A 20,916-nucleotide genomic window follows, 5' to 3' on the forward strand; every position below is an offset into this window, starting at 1 on the left:
TATATATATACACATATATATATGTGTATATATATATACATACACATACAGTATATATGTCATACATGAATGTATGAGATTCTGCTGAAAAAATGTGTATCAGCTCATTATACAAAAATTGCAGCACCTGTTTCCAGCATGTAAGAAATGTTGCATTTCGCTTCATGAACACTACTTTGTTCCTGGCATCAATACCACATGAACAAAATTGCTTTAATATTTCTTAGCCATAGTAAGCAATATTCACATAAGCAAAAATGTTGTTAAAAATTATTGTATCTGTCTCTTTCAAATATGATTTACTTGTTAATTATCATTTAGCACAGGGGTGTCCACCTCCAGTCTTCTCCTGCATATTTTAAATAAACCCCTAACACACGAAAATCAAGTGGCTGAATTCCCTCATCAGTCAGCCAGCCATGCAGAGGCCTGCTAACCAGCAGGCCTTGATTCAGGAGGTTGGAGCGGGGAGTCCCTGAAGGAGCAGAATAGTAGAAGATTTCATCTGAAAAGCTGCATACAGTCAAATCCTTGATATTGCACAGATTGCAACTAATGTTTTCTGTGCTTTTTAATGACACTCTCTCTTCCTTTATGCAAACTGTGAGGTACAATTGTCAAATCAACCTTAATTGAGCTGTCCAGCAATCATTAGATTTATGTGTGTTGGAAATATTGAAATGCAGTACAGGAGTTCGGATTAAAAAACATGGTCCGATACATCAGCTTTTTCTAGACATGTTGGATTTATAACAGTGGAATTTGGATCACAATACACATCAATGCAAATATATTGATGGTATGTGGTGATAAACACCAGGGGAAACAAACTTGCAAATCTTTTTTTAGTTCTGTTTGAGTTCAGATTGTTATGGGTTGTTCACACATAGCTAAATTTGACCTTGTGGGTTTATTTTTCTATAATACAGTAAAAAGTGCATAGAGTAGCTTATCAAGATTAAGTCTAATTATGAAAAATCTTGACTGAATTTTTTGAAGGGCAAAAACATCAGGGAATTATTTTCAATGTGTGATTACATTGTATTGATGTACCAGTGAGTTGGTCACAGGAGTAACTTCTAGTAACTATGAACATGCATGTTTCTAGTTGTAGTGATGTTTAAAAACAGGTACACTGCCCTCTGCTGGCCTCTTCCTTTATGACCTCAACATTTAGACTTGCTGAATATGAGACACTTTAGATTTCAAGCTTGATGTACTGCATACTTCATCATCAGTATACCAGCTTGTTTGTGCTGTCTTACTTAAACTGCTTATTGACCAGACTGTTTAATATTTCTACTTCCATTTGTGGGTCATAAGAATAAAGGGCACAGTTGGAGGATTATCTAAATTCACTTTTTAAAGAGGGCTGCACAGTGGCCCAGTTGGAAGCAAGAAGGTCCTGGGTTCAATTCCCGACCTCCATGGAGTTTGCATGTTCTATGCACGCGTGGGATCTCACTGGGTACTCCGGCTTCCTCCCACAATCCAAAAACATGACTGTAAGGTAAAATGGTCTCTCTAAATTCTCCCTAGGTGTGAGTGTGTGTGTGTGTGTGTGGTTGTTTGTCCTGTCTGTCTCTGTGTTGCAGACTGGCAACACAGAGCCTATCTTCGCTGGAGATAGGCACTAGCAACCCTCCCAACCCCACTAGAGACAAGGGTGTACAGAACATGGATGGATGGATGGATGAATGGATGGATGGATGGATGGACTTTTTAAAGAGCTAAGGATTTGAAGAGCTGATTTCACTGATCCCAGGCTATGAACATTTATAGTTGAATCTCACTAAAACCAAGTCCATCAAAATGCAACAAATCTTTTACCTGCTCTCTTGCTAAAACTATTTATTTTTCTTTATCTGTTAATTTTATTTGGAAATGTTTTACCTTAAATTTCCTTCCACATACAACTTTTCTAATTTGCCTGTGCTTGTAACCGTTCTTTGGTTACAAGCACAGGCAAAAATAGTTCTTACTATTTTTGCTCAGGTTTCCGGTTGTTGGGCATTTATTCGTTAGCTGTAAAAAATGGGACTGTCATAAAAATGATTTATTTTATTTTATTTTAGATCTCCTCCTTTTGCTAGTTTGCACTTCTTACCTGATATCATTTGATCTGTTCATTTAATACATACTGAGACTGATAGTAACGATCCAGAAAGTTATTATGGACATCTTAATGTTTTTCTGTTGGACTAAAGTCACAAACAAATTTTCAAGTTTACAATAAGCATTAACATTGACTGGAACAGGCTAGCAGTATATTAACATTATATTACACTAGAGCCTCTGCTGTCTTTTATGAGTTCCAGAACTCAGAAAAGAAGATGGAGGTCCTCCCTACTTTACCTTCTGCTGTATATCCTTCTAATGGTCTGGCCCATATAAAGCTTGAACAACACAGTGTTGAAATGAAATGGAACTTACCCATTAAAGAGTTTAACAAACTGAAGGTAAAGTATATTTGAATGTACAAAAACTCAAGAATCTGAGGCCTCTCAAAGACAGCATCTCTTAACATGTTTCAATAGTAAAGGTCTGGTAGTAAAAATGACATGAAAGATTCATGGATGTAACTTTATTTCTCACTTGGTGATATCCAGTCAGATTGATATATATATAAATCTAGTCACTAAATACATTGTGTAATGACTTGTTTATTTCTGCAGATCTAGAGGCAGACTTCAAAGGCGTTGACTTTTCTTTTCTCTGTGCTTCTTTCTCTCCCTTACCCGTGTCCTTTTTTCCCTTTAAACCCTTTCTCTTCCTTTCTCCCTTTCTTTTCCTACCCTTTGGAGGAACAAAGATCTGCATATCTTTGTTCCTCCAAAAACATGCAGAACTTTGGAGAAACATTTACCAAGATATCCTCCACAGAAAAGTACTAAGTATGCCTAAGTACTTGAGTAGATAATATCAAACTAGACTAGTTGGGTTACCTGGTACAGACATAACACTCATAACAGCTGTTATAAATACTGTTTAAATCAGAGGACCTCAACTGGTCAACAAATGAAAATGGCTCATTCGTAATATCCCTGTCTTTTAAATACTCTGATTAAAAACCTTAACTTGAATAAATATCCCCTTGAGAAAAGAAAGAAGGCAGTTCCTGTTCCATTTATTGGACATGGTTTATAAATAGACACACACACACACACACACACATGTTGAAAGTATAAAAAATACAAGATTACAGGATCTTCTAAACATTTTAGTGAGGTCTCTTATTGTTTAACATGGTAATGAAGAAAACAAATCTTGCACAGCATTGTATCACTTTCACTGGCTCATTCATGTTGCAGTTCCTAACATGTTAAAATGAGATTGGAGAAGAAAAATAACATGCAGCCAGTCAACTTTTCAAGATTTTTTTTTACAGTACTTTGTCTTAAAAGTAACTTAAAAAAAAAAAAAATATATATATATATATATATATATATATATATATATATATATATATATATATATATATATATATATATATAAGCCTCAAGTTTCATTGTACTTTGTTGTACAGATTCTGAGGACTGAGAACGGTATGTTGCTAAAGGACAACAAATTGATCCACCTTCATTTGTGATTATATGTTTTTGTGGTGTCAGGTAAGTCATATTTAGATAGAATTTTAGGACTCAAACATACAATAAATTCAAGCCACATCCTTCTTTCCATTCACCTCTAGGATAAAAGTAAGATTTAGGAATCTACAAATACACAATCAACAGAAAGAATGAGGCAATATGGCTAAGTGATATTAAACTTTCTACATTTTTGTACCTAATAAACAAATTAAAGACTCTGATTCGCTGAAACTAATAAGGACATCATACATGTAATAAACCTAGATCACCACAAATTCACAGCTAACTTCTTCTGTCCCTATTTCAGAAGTCTACCTTACAGTTACCGTGCCAAAATCTGGCTCACTTTTTTCAAAGGATAACTCCTATAGATTCATTTGTGAAAATATCTAAAAAGACAACTCATAAAATTGTATTTCAAAGAAGTTGCATTATATGTTGGTATTTGACCAAGTTGAGTTTTTGTTTTAGGTAACTTCCACTACTCACAGTGTTTAAACTGAAGAGTACAGGCCAACACCTCTAGTGGGGCTTGTAACTGGCACCATTTTAACTTCCATTCTGAAGGTTTTCAAGTCCAGGATTGCTCTGCTAATTCTGCAGAGCAGAATAAAGAAATGTTATGCTGATATGAATGTCTCTAAGTATTCCTTTAGACAGAAGAGTCCATGTTTTCAATAGAATACCTTTTCAAATCAATATAAAATTTTGTGCCTTTTCTACTAGATATCTGAAGCAGCCCAAGATGTTTCTTTCTCAGGCATCCTTTATGTCTAATAACAATTTACACTTCCATCAAAATCTTTACTTTGCACACAAGTCTCTAAAATCTCTTTATATATTTATATAATAATATGTATGAATCATACATAATATAGCAGATGCTATACCTGCAGGAATGTGGTACTTGATTGATGAAATAACCTTGCATAGAAAGTGTTTGCGTTGCTAAGAAAATGTTTCTTATTTCCAGCATGTCGTACCATTAAAGTTAGATATGAAAATATTTATGTTGTACTCACAGATGTAGACAGTCATGTAAAAAGGTTCAGGACAAAATAATAACCACTATTTACTTATCTGAGATATTAAAAAAACAATATGTGAGTTTAGTAGTCCCAACCAAAGGGAATGTCTTGTAACAGTAGAAAACCAGGAAATGACTTGTGGATGATTTAAAGCATTTTATAGTGTTAAAAATAAATAACTGATATGTTGTACTTCTACACCTGATAAGAAATATTTTAATAATAAATAATACTGACCAAGCAGGCATGAATGTATGCAATTTCTATAGTTGCACTACACACAACTGTATACAGCTAGACCAGTGGTTCTTAACCTTTTTTGAGGTACCAAACCCATCAGATTCATATGCGCATTCACTGAACCCTTCTTTTGTGATAAATAAAATTATCTTTTTTTTTTTTCAAAATTCTTGACATGGGTGACCCAACTAGAGTCTAGTTGGGTCACTTTAAGAAAATCACTAAGTCTCTTAAAAGGTAGAGTCTCTGAGAACAGTTCTTCAAAATATAGTCAGTGTTTTCAGCAAAGTTGAGCTGACTGTCCAGGGACGACCCAAGGTATTTAAAATTTGCCACAGTTTCAACAGGTTGGCCATCGAGAGAAACTGGAACCACTTTAAGGTGTTGTTTAGATCATTTAATTAAGCTCTACATTCTTAAGAGAATGAAAAAATAATAATAAAAAATAAGACTTTGCGGTATTCTGATTTAGTAATGTAATTATATTAGTTGTGTTACCACCCCCACGCAACTACAGGCAGTAGCAAGCCCGTCCCTCCTACTTTGCTAAACCAAAACAGCAGAAGATACCTCAGCTCTGCGGGATATTGTTGTTCGGATCGATGAGAAGGCTCCACAAACAACATTTCACAAGTAAGATGGACATATTGTGTATATTTTGTGATTAGAATATTACTTTACTGTATTTATGTCCACCGGCGAGATACCAGCTAATATTAGCTATAGTGCTTGGTGTAATGCGGGTTCAGCCCCGCTATGAGATTCCGTAAATCTAAAAAAAATTAATTATTCTCTAACATTGACTTAGATTATCTGAGACTAGAGCCAACATTAGAAATGAAACAAAGTAACATATATTATAAAACTTATATTATGTGTTATAACATTCACCAGCAAAGTTTACACAGGTGGTAAAGACTATTATTTATATGTAATTCTTTCACTCTGTCAAAGTAAGATACATCCCAAATCTTCCGTTTTTGTTTTGAAGGTTTCCTAAAGATTCGATGTGAGGAAGAAGAGGGAGATATTAAAGAGAGACGGATTCACTGCAGCACGGATGAATCTCACATCGGATTTTGGACTCAATCTCAGCTGCTGAATCTCTGAAGCTAGAACTCGTCGGCTGAAAAACATATACATATATCTCTATATATGTATGTATATACATACATATAAACATGTATCCAATATATATTATTCAGTATTAATCATTATTTATTTGTGTCATTATTATCATTATTTATTTGTGTTTGTATAGTTATATAAATATGTATTGATATTACTAAATAATTTATTAAATAAATCATGAATGGCTGTGTGCTTTGTAATATTCTCATCATACATCAATATCAGAATATTCCATTCCTATTCTATTGTTATAGCCACTAAGCATATTTAAATATGCTGAACTATGTATTAAAAACATACTTAAAAATACAATGGTTTATAAATGTAGCTTTGATAGATGTTTGAATAAGGTTTCCAGTAACAAGCGTGTTATGATCGATTAAATGCGCTGATACGTCATTGTGCTGCTAAACACATAACGCTGAGTGGAGTGGTGGACCGCTCCAAGATGGCCGCCCTAAATCTCGTCAGCGACAATAGGCGAGAGCGGTCCATGAGGCATCTATTCTTATATTATGTCTGTGGTAAAAACGGTGAGCTTTGCTTAAGTAATTAAAGACACAAGTTTCACTCTCACGTGGAACTCCTTCAATCAGTGCTCCTCCGCAGCACTGATTAGCTAAGCAATGTGACGTGATCCTCTGCAGCAAGTGATGGCAAAGCGGGGCGCGTCATCACAACTTTACACGAGTGTGTCTTTACCTCCGCGGCAGAGGCTCCGCCGAACCCCTGAGACCTACTCATCGAACCCCTGGGGTTCGATCGAACCCAGGTTAAGAACCACTGAGCTAGACCAACAGAAATATGTGCAAGAATTTGTATGTATTTCTGTACACTATTTTCAACAAAATGTGCCCTTATATGATGTCATCAAGCAGATGAGGTGCGCCAACCCAGTCCAGTGTTCTGGGCTCAGAGGCAGCCATGATCATGCACATAAACTGTTTACCAGTCCTCTTATCAATTGGATAAATAGTTGTGGGTGTGAACCTTCTGTTGCTTTCCACAAATTCACAAAGCTGTTGATACACATTTGGGTATTCATGGCGTAGAAAAACTCCTCTCATTCTCAGTTCCCGTTGTATATTGATAAAACAGATTTCTCGTGCCTTCCGACCTTCCTCTCCTTCCATGTCAATATCAGCCGTTCCTGGAGGTGGTGTAAGGATCAGTGTTTCCATTTCACTCTCTTTCTTGTGAACCTTTCTCTCAGGACTAAAGGAAGCCAATGCAATTTTTGCATATTTTCTAACTGTAGGAGCTTGATTCCTTGGCGATGGCCCATCGGGCAGCTGGTCACCCACAGCAATGGATACATTCAAGATGAAACATTCGTTTGGGTCATATTCTTTACCAGCTTCTTGCAACTCATTACAGTATTCCCCCAGGTTGTCCTTGAAGCTTTCAAGCTCCCGAAGAGACAGGTATGTAGGAGACATTGGTAAACTATTCAGGCCATACTGCAGGAAGCTACAAGATGAAGAAGGATTTGGAAAGCCAAGGAAGAGAACCCCCCTACCTCGAGAAAGGTAGCCAACTTTGGCAATACGGGAGAAGGCTTTATGGACTTCAACAGTCTCCCGGCAGTGTTTTATAATATGCCGGCATGTGCTTCCAATTCTTCCATATAAGCAGCTTTCTTTATGTATGTCCCAATCCTCTCTACGACAGTTCCGAGAGCAGTAGTAGGTGTAACAGCTGTGGCAGGATTTAAAATAAAGACAAGCATTGAATAATGTCTCTGTTCTCCGGCACTTATTGTTGGAGCACATCATTGTATCGTCCTCATCTGGACTTTGATCTGGAGAGCATTCCTCTGCGGTCTTCATTGCATCACTTGGCCCATCCATGTCACGAAAAACATCTGGATTAATTTTGATTGAAGTTGGCTGCTTGTCCAGAGGCAGTGGTTCGTCTGTATCTGGCTTTGAGCATTTTCTGGACAGAGATACCGCTTCTTCCTCATCAATTAACTTCTTTAATTGGTCCAAAATCTCCTCACTTGTTCGTCTACTCGGTGGCTTGTAGTCAGTCACAAGATCTGCTAGAAGTTCATCAAGCTGCTCAAGGCTTTGCTGAAGTGAGGCATTATCATGTGTCTTTTCTTTGGTTGAGCTATCAAAGTCATGTAATTCTAGACCCTCAGCGTTCCTAGAGTCAAGAATATCCCAACTTGCAGACCGTCCTTCAGCCTTGTTAAGATTTCCTGGCCTAATATCATTATCAGTAATTGTTATTTCAGGAGTAACAAACCAAAGTTTGCTTGTGGGACTTTTTGACATCTCTGTTGGACTTTTGTCAATAAGTGAGTTATCAGACACTGATAAGGCTGCATAGCGTCTTGGTGAACTGGAAAGATTGACTACCACTGGTTTTGGTTTGTCACCTGTGGCCATAGGCGGCTTCCTGGAGTCCAGAAGATCATCATAGCTCTGACCTCTCTGTACAGGAAGAGGTTGTTCTCTTTCTACACGTGAGTTGAGAATATTGTCCCAAGACCTGGAATAAGATTTGGAATCTGTACCTATTTTTTGAGGTTCTACACATGGATTGGTATACCATGGAGTTAGTACAGGCTCTTGGCGGACTCTGGTTGGAGTGATCTGCGACACATAGGAGGCTGGATTGGTAGAATAACCAGATGCATCAGAGCCATACCAGTCATCAGTTTGTGGTTGAGTGACTCTAGCGTGTCTTCGACCTTCAGTATAGTATGCCCTTGCTGGAACATGGTGCTCTGGGGGCACTGCAAACATATCACTGGAATAATAAAATCGTGGTGGTGCTGTCTGAATTTGATAAGTTCTTGGATCATCACCATACAATATACTTGTGGGGGGTGTGCTTATGATGTATGGCCCTGGTTCATTTTCAGCATATGGTTTGGGATATCCTGACTGCACAGAGTAAGGGTGGGTCTCCATTTCGGAATAATATGGTCTAGTAGCTACAGCATGCACTATTCGAGTCCTTGGATCTTGCACATACTGTACTTTGGGACTGTATGTTTTACCTGGTGTGTAATGCTCATCATGAAAAAAAGATCCTGGTTTTGGAGCAGGAGCAGTCACATATCTGGCTACATCATCTGCATAAAAGAAATTAGTTGGCACATTAGGACTGGAATGAGCTCTATGTCCTCTACCATAATAATCACCAGCAGAAGGCATTCTTTGTAATGGAAGCTCCATGTGATGTAGGTAAGTATTCGGCATACTTCGGGAATATTGATAAGCTTGCCTACTTTCCGCACCCATTGAGTCAGTGGGAGTTGGAGTTCTGGAGTAGGAGAAATGACGTGGCACAGTCAGACTTCTCCCAGTACTGTGATGCCTCTGCCAGGGTATATCCATTGCAGATGTTGTCTGTTTTTGACCTGAATGATGTAATGCCGCATCATCCGGCTTGATGTCCACTCGACACCTAACATGGGGGCTACTTGCTGATTTATCTAGACTTCCATCCTCAAATTTATCAGAAGCATAGTGTGGTGAATATCTACTGCTGTCACCAATTTGAGGCTGGAGCTTAATGGGATGTACTTCATGCATATGAGTCCTTGTTGCTGCATGAGATGACTCTCTAAGTGGGGATGTTTCAGCTCTCCAGCGAGAATCTCTTGGAACCCTTTGGGACTCTCTTCCTTTCCTTCCTGATGATGAGGAACCTTCAAAAGTCACAGGAGTCAGGCCAGTCTGAACACGAGAGGCACTTTTTGACCTGGTCCTTCTTTTATTTTCATGGACAACTACCTCACTTGCCCTTTCTGCAATCACTGATTGAGGAGTTAATCTGTGACTGAAAATGTCTGGAGCAGAAAAACGGTATCTCTGGTGGCGACCCAGGGCATTCCAAGCAACATCTGGGTTGGCTGCATGTCTATCAGCTTTTCTGTATGGGGACTCCATTGAGGACTTGTGTGATTTTGGGTACTCCAATGACTTATAGTCAAAGGTTCGACAGTGCCTCTTATTAACTTTGCTCTGACTGTCCTCCAGTGTAATGCAATTTATAAAATCACATTGTTTGGAGGGTTGCAAAGATTTGTAGTGGGTCAATATAGGAATCACTTTTATGTCTTGATGCACAGTTGATACCAGTATATCAGGTGGGTCTGTGCGTGTCATCTTAAAGGGATTCCTTTAGTTTTCTCCATGAAGTTGCCTCAATATTGTGGTAACCTAAGGAGGCAAACAAACAGACAATCATTTTTCTTTCTGTTTACGTTACATGAAGGACATGTATGAAAAGACATTTACAAGGCGTTGTCTAGCAGGACATTTTAAAGTTACACTTATGAAAAACATTGAGAATAATTACATATCAAGTCAAATCACTTCTTTTTAGCTCACCAAAAGTGATTTACTAGCCATGCAGGGGCAGTGCATCATTACTCACATATAAAATCCAATGTATTAAGTAAAATTACTTGTATTAAACTCAACTTAACTCATCTAAAGTTTAAGAACTAAAGTCTAACTTACATCAAATGTTCATTACTTCCCTTCAGCAAACTAAGTGGTAAAACAAAAAATCTACAGTGATGTAAAAAAGTGTTTGCCCCTTCCTGATTTCCTATTTTTGCATGTTGGTTATTATGTTGGTTACGTATTTCAGAACATCAAACCAATTGAAATATTAGTAAAAGACAACACAAGTAAACACAAAAAGCAGATTTTAAATGAAGGTTTTTATTATTAAAGCAGAACATTTTTTAAATCTATGTGACAAAGTGAACAATGTGAAAAAGTGATTGCTCAACCAAGAAACTGTGGTGAAACTTCCCAGGAGTGACTAGTAAACCAAAATTACCCCAAGAGTACAGCAGTGACTCACTCAAGAAGTCTTAAGGAAACCAATGACCACAATAAAGAACTGCATGCCTCACTTGCCTCAGTTAAGTTCAGAGATAATGCCTCCATCATAAGAGACTGGACAAAAATAGCTTCCATGGGACAGAGGTAAAATGAAAACTAGCAAAAAACGTAAAACAAAAAGACCCCATTAATAAAGGTCCTCTCATTTTTTCAGACAGATCTTGATGATCCCCAAGACTTTTGGGACAACATTCTGTGGACTGTTGGGATGAAAGCAGAACTCTTAGAAGGTGTGTGTCCCATTACATCTGGCATAAAATTAATACCACATCTGATAGAATAGATTATCAGATGTTTACATAATAGTACAAAAAGTGTTAATAAAACATATAAAAATAAGATTAACAAAAACATGAGAATTTTGTACCATTGTTTCATATCATTAAACTTCTTATCATCATCATTTGAAAATCACCATCCCTGTTAATGTTAATGTAGCAGTGGTAGTTGTAACATGTTTCACCATTACCAATAAAGTAAAGATTTAGGCTATCAAAAAGTGCTGAAGGATATGCAGAGGAACATAATGTTCCACTTCTTCAACACAATTTTACAACCCCTCCAAAAGACAACTAAGGGTAAATTCTGGCACTGGGTATAACACAAAAACTGCAATAACTAAACAGTTGATATCAGTAGCAAAAGAGTTTATTTTACAATTTAGGTACAATCTGAATCACAAAAGAAAGAAAAAACAGGGACGCTTTAAGCTTCAGGGTCTCCAAAGCCCTGAAGCTTAAACCCCCTTTTAACTCTAAAATAAAACAACCACTTTCTAGAGAACTGAAAAGGGTACAAATCCTGAAATCCCAGGCTATCCACAAACCAGGAGAAAAACAGTTTAGAACAAAAATGGCAGAGAACCCCTACCAGCTTCCAGCTTCATTTAAGTCACCACAGACTGTTGTCTGTCACCATTACAGACTGCTGACTGTTGTCAGCAGACAGACAAGATCACTGCAGATCAACGCCCAGGGAAAGGGGGCCTGACATCTCTTGCATGGAGCTCTTTATGGAGTGGCTGACGAGCTCAAACACATTTTCACCTGTGGTAGCCAGGTAGAGCTGAAACACGAAGAGAGAGAGAGCTCATGAAGAGAGCCCTACAGGTCAGTGACCATAACTCACAACCACCGTAACATTCCGGTCAGTGAGCAATATATAGCAGTTTTTCATGATCTATGTATTGCACTGCAACACAGAAATACTGGAACTGGATCCCTATCCCCAGGAAAACCTAATTCTGCTTCTGTTTTAAACTCTACAGTTAGACAAATCCCTCTTAGCGTTTTATCAATACATATTATTTTATATATATAATTACCTTTTATATTTTGATGCTGTTTGTAACATGCAAAACTGGATACAAAGAGAAGATGTGCATAAACCGACGAGTCATGTTCAAGAATTGGGTACTTTATATATGAAAACTTGTGCAACTTGTGTTATTAGTCAAATTCTTCATATCTATAGCATGCTACATGTCATTGTTTTACTCAAAATAAAGACTAGTATTAGAATTAGGTTGTGTTTCAGGCAGAAAGCTGTGCTTTGTTGGTGCTTGATGACCCACAACTCTACAAAGAAAAAAGCTTTTAAGAGAGGATCCAGTTATTGGTTCTTTCAATCCTGGGGAGGATATGGAACTGTGTTATTCTGGTTCCATGAGCCTGTAGAAATGAGGCTGACATTGTAAGCATAGTGTACAAGAAGTTAGAGTGATATAAATTCTGTATACTGCACTTTGTCATTTGCACTTAAGTATGTTTTTGTATGCTTGGAAACAGTGCTTGGAAACAATGTTTTTTACAGTAGCAAATCTAGTAGACGTTTAACAATTGTTAATAATAATAATAATAATAATAATAATAATAACACATGTTGCCTACCAATCTGCGTATTGGTGTATAAATGTGTGTGTTTCTGAATGTGTCAAGCACTTTGAGTAATCAAAATGATTGGAAAAGCGCTATATATGTTTAGTCCATTTACCAATTTACCAATAACAATAATAATTGTTGCTAATAATTGTTGCTCACATTCTGTGTTGTGAAAATTAGTTGTGACCCATAATATTCACATGTACTAATTTCTTAATTAGTACGTGTATAATTTAATATATTTCTTTGATTGAAACATATTCAATCAAAGAATGATGAAAAAAAAAACTCAGATCCAAATGACCATAGCTGATCTGGTCTTCAAGCCCATAGGAGATGCCTAGTCCTTTGCCTTTGGTTATGCCAAACTCTAATTAAGACAGAATCTTGTTCAAACTTTGGAAGTCTGATCTTTATTTAGAAAATGAATAATTAAAAAAAATAAGAATCACTCTTTTCTTAAGCTGCAGCCACATTGTTTTTGATTTTGAAATGTGTACTGGCATATCAATAAACACTTCTTTTATAGGTACATGTGTAAAAAATTGGGCATGTTTTGTGAACTATTATGTATGTGAACTGTTTTTATAGTTTACAATCTTACCCTCTTAATATATATTACATGTGTAATGGGACGATGACCACCCAAAATTGACTGGCCACCTTTGCTTTCAGAGCATTTAGCCTTCAATGTTCTGAAAGTTCAATGCTAACTACACACTAACTTCCTGTTTGCCTCAGACACAATCTGGATGCTAAAGGCAGCACTTTGGCTGTCATTACTGAATTCTGTTTTATTCTTCTTCAGGTAAGTACACAGTGAAAACACACCAAAACTACTCTATGTTTACCTCTTATTGGACCAGTAGATAGCCTGTGTTGCAGTTCCTATGCACCATTCTAATAGTTGTAATGTTCTATTAGCTGAGGCAGGATGCCAACAACCACTGGGGACCTTTTGTAGGGTTAGATCATTAGAAGACCGTGACAACTCAAGGGTTTAGGAGTTTTATTTTGCTTTTGTTCGAACAATATTCGGTGCATATTCCTTGTTGACTCATAAAGAAGCTCAGAGAATGAAGTGAGTCCAGCTGAAGTTAAAGGTAGAGAAACTATTCTTTGTTTATAAAGTGTGGGAATTCACAGGTTAAAGTTGAAACAATTCCATGTTAAATTCCATATATTTTTCTAAGTCTTGTACTGGTAAAATCAGTGTACAGTTTGATGTTTAGCCAGTTAACAGGCAACTAAATGCAGTAAAGTTTTAAAACAGTTGATTTATCCCATCTAATACACTATACCTTGGTTAGCTTCATTGAGTGCAGGATGGTAATGTGAAAAATGAAATGCATAAAGTTTATTATTACTGGTGAAAAAGTAAATAAGGTTTATTAAACAAAAGTAATGTGAAGCATTAATATTGTACACTATAAAAGGCTTGTTGGTTAACAAATAAATGAGATGTAATCTGGATGCTAAAGGCAACGCTGTTTTATTTTACTTGAAATTATGATTATCACTGTTGCAGCAGTCCTGACACTGCTGTCAGGACTGTTTTAGTGAAAATGATATGGTAATATGTATGAAATAGTTAAAAAAACAACCGAAAAAAACATTTCTTTGTTCTTTCTTGTTGGTCCAAAAGTAGTAGAAGAAATTCTGCGAATGATAATATTGTAATAGAAATAAATGTCTGTACTATATTCGTACTATATTTGTTAAACCAGTTAATGAAAGTGAAGTTATAAATATTGTTAATGCTGAAAAAACATCATTTGATTATGACATTGATATGCTATTGGTAAAAAAAAAAAAGTAATTGAGTGGTCTTCTAACATTCTTACTTGTATTTATAATTTATCTGTATTAACTGGTCAGTTTCACAATAGTATGAAAATTGCTAAAGATTTATCTCTGGAGATAAAAACCACTTCACAAATTACCATCTTGTTTCTCTTCTACAATTTCCCAAAATCCTGGAAAAGCTGTTCAATAGCAAACTAGACAATTTTATTGAAAAACATCAATTACTTGTGAATCATCAATATGGCTTCCAAAGTAAATGATCAGTATCACATGCACTACTTGAATTTATTGCGGATATTACTAATAAGCAAAGAATTTATAAATACTTTGCTTGTAAAGTCTAATTTACAGTATTTAAATTGCAGGACATTGTGAAATATCAAACTGTACTATTTATGTATAAAATCTTTTAGAATCTGTTACCTAAACAGTTTCAGGAAATGTTTTATGAAAGGGAGGGTGGGTACAACTTAAGGGGAACACTGAATTTCAAAATATGCAGATGTTCATATGTTCTTAGATGTTCATCTAAGAAAAGATTTTGCAACACTGTAACTGGGGTCAAACTATGGACCGAACTGAATATGGAACTAAAACAATGCCCAAGCATCAACCAGTTGCTAAGTAAATACAAAACTATGTTACTCACATTTGTAGATGGAAGAAGGGGATTAGAAATATTAGTTTTATACATATTATACATATATGTTATGTATATACATATTATACATATGTATATTTTATACATATATACATATATACAAATACATACATACTTTTTAAAGTTTAATATATGTGACATCTGATATTTTATTTTACCTTTACTTAAACCTACAACTTTCACATGATAAAACAGAATAAGATAACACATATTCAAATACCTTCTTTTTTCTTTTCTGATAAAAAAAAATATTTAGCAGAATCAAGAAAATGACTGTAGGTTTCAGGAGAAACAGGGTTAGATCAAACCCTATTTCATGGGAGGACAAGTGGAGGTGGAGATGTTCATCTGGACAACAGACTAGACTCTGATGCTGCAGCAGCAGCATTAGAGTCGGTGAGGCTCTGATGCTGCAGCAGCGGCATCTGATAAAGATGGCTGGTTCTGTTCCTGTTCTTTTCTGGGGTCGACTGTGGAACAGAGTGAAATGATGGTGCAAAGAAGGATTCTACATAAAATTTTACAAATTACAGAAAGCATCCTCTTCATGAGACTGTTATACAGCAACAATGTCTTCATTCCAAGGTTTCTGTTTATGCTTTTATGTTTGCCTTTTCATAGATTTTGCCACAAACTCAAAAAAACAGATCCAAAGAAATCAGATTGCTTTTTCTGATTTCTTTTTATCTTTTCAGACCTTTGGACTTCAAAGGATCTGTAAAACAGCTTTTCCCAGCTGCTATTGATAGAGTGCACTGATTGTTATTTATTGCAATGTATACTTTGAAATCCATCCATGTTGTTATCTGCTTATTTCATCATATGAAGGACTTTCAGAGCTTATACATTGTTTCTTATTTATAACTCAGCAACCATTTGTAGTTCCTACTGAAATCCCCAAATTATGTAAACAAAACATTTAGAGTAATTGGGGCATCTATTAGGGTCCATCAAGCAACTGACTAGTGCTCACAAGACAGAAGTCACCTCAACAAGAAATATTGTGATGTTTTAATGTTGTGAGATCTTGTTACATATGTGAATATTTAATGTTATTGTAATTAAAAAGTTCATTGATAGTTTTATTCTCTTCATTTATCAAAACATTTGTGAAAACTCCCAAAACTTCTTAAAAAATCAGCCACTGTGAAAATGTTTGAATGCCAAAGAAATGAAAAGTGAGTGTGGCCAAATTGCTCCTCAGTGCTAGACACAGCCAGGCCAGAAGTCTGACTTTGGTACAAATTCAAAGTCTCTTTGTGAGATAATAAAGGCTATTTCTATTTTATGTTATTTAAAGTGTTTTGGAAATTTTTGAAAAAAAATTTGGTATCCAAAATTAGGCTTTCAATTCTGACATTGTAGCCTTAAAATATGTGTCATTAAAACTGATCAAAAACAATGAGTTTTCTTGTTTTCTACAGGGAGTGGTCAGACATCAAACTTGCCTTTTCACCATAAAAGTATGCTTTTATGGTGAAAAGGCAAGTTTGACCATAAAAGTTTACTTTTATGGTGAAAAGGCAAGTTTGATGTCATAACCTTCACATAGAATTTCACTGTTATGGGGTGCTGTGGTGGCACAGGGACAATGTGCAGTCCATGCATGGAGGCCCTAGTTGTTGACATATCTGTCACAGGTTAAAGTCCCGGCCTGATGACCTTTGCTGAATGTCTTCCCTTTCTCTTGCAACTCACTTTCCTGTCTGACAACTGTTAAACAAAGGCTACTGGAGCAAACAAATCTTAAAAAGAATTTGCAGTTACACCAAAATTGGTGAGCTTGATCCATTTCAGTTGCCCAGTGACATTATATGATAATTTCCTGGCCTCACCAAAGCCCAGCTCCCTGGCAACAAGTAGTTATATTTTCACTTAAAAAGGATCCCTTTCTTACCCTCTCAACCTAATCCACATCAAATTGAATCAGATGTGTAACAAAAAGTTGGTCTCATGGAGGACTTTACCATGGCAGTGAGGTGCAGTCTGACATTTGGTTATGTTTATGTTTATGTTTAGCCCAAATTTCCACAAATCATTTCATTTGCACCAAACTGAAGATATTAATCTAGGAAAAAATCTGGTGGGTCCACACCCACCAGATTTTTTCACAGCATACTGAAAAACTGAAAACAAGTGAATACCTTCACAGCAGCCCACAGAGGCATTAAAACAATCAGGCTCAAGTTTTCATCAAGGATAATGAAATTTGGTACACATTTGGCGGGTTTAAATCCAAATACCTGCAAAGAAGTCTCTTGAAGCCATGATCCAAACCCCCACAGTAAGCTGGCCATTTTGATCCTCTAACACAGTTTACGTTTGACTGAACTCATCCTACAGATTTCCATTAAAGACTTAAAAATTACTCAAATGCTAATAATCAAAAGCTAGAAAAAACGTTTCAGTAAAAAGTTTTTACTATGCTAAAAATTGTCGCCAAATCACATAAAACTGGTTATGAATGAACTTTGTCAACCCACAAACAGACACTGTTCGTGATATAAGTGAAACTGCATGTAGTAGCAGATAACTACAAATGTCATATTCCAAATCCTACAAGAAATCTTCACTAATCTTTCGCCACCAAAAAGGAAGAGACTAAAACTTCTATTAGAAGATTTCAGCCATTTTCAAGTCTTCACATCAAGCAAGAACTGAAAACAAGTGAATAATTAAAAGTTTTAATTATTATTATTAGGCCCAAGCAGCTAAGTGCAACAAATATGTATTGCAATATAGTGTTTATTTTTATCATGCTTCCGTCAAATTCATGGGCTTTTTGAGTCCTAAACATATATGAAAACTCACCAAACTTGGCGGACGCATAAAGCCTGGGTGAAATGTATGTATTTTAAGGTCGTCACAAAAGTCAGTTAAAGGAGAGCGTTCCACGGCCCATTGGACTCTCAATGAGTAGGCGGGTTTAAATCCAAATGCCTAATATGGAACCATACCAGAGCTATGGCAAACATGACACACCAATATGTCTTGTACTTATAGTGGTGTTTTTCTGTCAATCAATCAACTGACTGTGCTGTGTGACACCATAATTGTACTATATCATTTTCTTATCAACCTCATGGGAAGAGGGCCCATGAACAGTACTGTATTGGTCGGTTGTATGGGCTACTTTTACAATGGAAACAGACAAAACAGGATACCGAACCCCACTGATCCCCAGCTGAAACAAAACAAAACAGTGACAGCTGGTCTCTTACCAAATATCTGGGTTTTGTGCAATTAATGAATCTAGTAACACTTTGTCTAACACATTCAATAAGAATGTGGTCAAGATTCATGCACAGACTGCAATAATATTACTAGTAAAATAGACACATTTGTAGCCTAAGGATACCTTCTGGTGAAGTGACAAACGCATATTAAAGGAGTTCAACAGGAGTAAAGTAGGGCCAGTGGAATGAAGAGAAAATTACTTATAATTGTTTTGTTGCAATGCTACAAGTTTGCAACAAAACAAGCTTGTAGCATTTTTGTGGGAATATGTTAAAAATATTCTTTATTTGTGCATTGATGTGTTGTTGATGTCTATAGTCACTTACCAGAATTGCATGTGTTATTTGGATTTTTGTTGTTTCTATTTCCTCCTTAAGATATTACCAAACTGATAAGAGATTTCCTGTGAACCCTGACTGCCAAAGGCAGACATGTTTAAGACAGGAGCCAAGATATCATGATTTAATTCTTTTCAGATTTTGTTGAGTGATTTTTTTTCTCCATATTTGGTTCTGATGGTTTCACCCAGCAAGACTTGAAGTAGTTACAACCTGAAAAGAAGCCACCTTGCATAAATATCCTGATTATGCTACATCTCCTAAAAGATGTAGCACAATCATTATTTAGGCCTCATCATGCTAGAGACCTAAAGCATGAAGATATTTGTTTAAAGTCTTAATTTTGTTATCTGGTGGGTTATTACGTGAAGATCTCAGTAAAAGAATCCGAGAGTTTTTGTTTACCCACATTTAAACCTGGGTTGTAATGATTAACCAGCAGACACTATAGCACTGGCTCCTGCCCTAATTTAATGTGAAATATTTCTGCATGGCCCTGTCTACAGCATCAAGCTCTCACCAATGCTCTCTCGAGTTTTTATTTTATTTTTAAGAACAGTCATCAAAGCACCGATTCAGCCTCTGCAGCAGTCCCACACTGACGGCCTGCAGACAGTGAAATAAAATAAACTTGAGCCGCCGAGCGCAGACATCCTAATGATCGTCGCATTGAGGCGCTGAGCTTGCAAACGCTGCACGTTGGGAGTACTGCATGAATAGCCGCTGCCCGGAGCCAGAATCTTGATGAGGATGATGTCAGTGTTCGAAGATGGGAAAACAGCTAGTAATGAACCGCCTGATTCTTCACCGCATGCTCAGAGCGCAAAGCTCGACACTCACTGCACGCTGCAAATGAATTCAGACGAATATTGTTGCAGATTTAAGCCTGCCCAGTTCACACCGTGTAATGACAGATAAATCACTGCACCAAGAATAAGTAATGCCGCAGTTGCAAAAGATAGAAAGCTTCACGTGATCAGTCACCGCACACATGAGTGAGCTTACAGCCCAAATATATAAATAAATGAAGCTTCACGTCTTACCGCATTAATCCCAGCTCCTGCTTGTCCATATTTTGTCAGGCCAGAGCGCTGGTGTTCTCCCAATGACGACATCTGATATGTGCACAAGGTGAAACTGCAATGTGCACCTTATTAGTCAGACAGACTCCAGGGGAGAATTCTTCCTTTCGTCCTGATCTTACATCGCCAGTGAATCTCTGCGCAACACAGCTGCGCAGACCCGTCGCAGCGTCCGCGTTGATGTGGCCGCAACCACAACCCTATCCTCCCCCCGTCCCTTCTTCCATTCCGACTCCATGATAGCAGGCGCTCAGGACAGGGAGATCAGTTTTGTGTAATAATTTTTGAAGGATGTTGACTGGCGATGATTTTAAACATCATTAAAATATTTCTATCTGAATCTTTCCATTCAGATAGAAATATTTGTTTCTGTCGAACATTGGCAGCAGGGGAGTTTCTTTGGGGGGTTTCAGTCCCAGTTTCATGCAGGTCTGAAGACATGTATGGTGGTGCAGGTCTGAAGACATGTATGGTGGTGCATGTCTTCACCATGAGAAATTTTAATTTTTGTGGAATTTTAAAGGTTAATGCAAAAATACTTGTGCAAATAAGAAGTTGGGTTCAGAGGCTTTTTCTAGACCAAATTTACCACAGGAATCAGGGTGGTCGGTGCTTTTTCATGGAGGCAATTAAAAAAAGAATGAAACAAAAACAGGACAATATTTCATCATTTAATATGTAAGTGAGCCAAAAAGCCACTTGTGTCAGCTGCAGGTCTGTTTTGTTAGAATGTTTTCCTTCATTCTTATAACTTGATTGTCATGTTATCCAAACTAGCAACGCACATTAATAAAATAATATTGATCATAGAGAACTGTATTTATAAAACAGCATTTTTCCTAAGACCTGATAAACTTTTTTAATATAGAAAAAATAAACTGTTACTGTTGTTTTTTAAATTGTTATTCATATTATATCAGCTAATAATTGTATGTAACATTTAATCCAAACTCAACATCCTAAGCAAATTACTATGGTTTACCATAATAGTTGACCAATAAGAAACTGAAGCAATCATAGCAAAATATTCTGTACTGTACAGAATA

General features: G+C 36.6%; 1 protein-coding gene across 2 annotated transcripts; it reads right to left on the reverse strand.

The window, feature by feature from the left end:
- Window positions 1-3,485: 3,485 nt before the first annotated feature.
- Window positions 3,486-20,078, reverse strand: ajm1 (apical junction component 1 homolog). 2 transcript variants are annotated; one of them, XR_001660485.1, is made up of 3 exons: window positions 19,832-20,078; window positions 6,784-10,170; window positions 3,486-4,918 (listed from the first exon to the last, which is right to left on the reverse strand). XR_001660485.1 is itself a non-coding variant. In XM_007542666.2 (2 exons), the coding sequence occupies exon 2, from the start codon at window positions 10,114-10,116 to the stop codon at window positions 6,847-6,849; it is 3,270 nt and encodes a 1,089-aa protein (XP_007542728.1). In that variant the 5' UTR covers window positions 10,117-10,170; window positions 19,832-20,078; the 3' UTR covers window positions 6,582-6,846. The 2 variants fall into 2 exon arrangements, 1 of the variants encoding a protein (XP_007542728.1); XM_007542666.2 differs by lacking the exon at window positions 3,486-4,918 and having other exon boundaries at window positions 6,582-10,170.
- Window positions 20,079-20,916: the final 838 nt, after the last annotated feature.

This window comes from Poecilia formosa, unplaced genomic scaffold (genome assembly GCF_000485575.1).
Source record: "Poecilia formosa unplaced genomic scaffold, Poecilia_formosa-5.1.2 Scaffold717, whole genome shotgun sequence".
NCBI lineage: Eukaryota > Metazoa > Chordata > Actinopteri > Cyprinodontiformes > Poeciliidae > Poecilia > Poecilia formosa.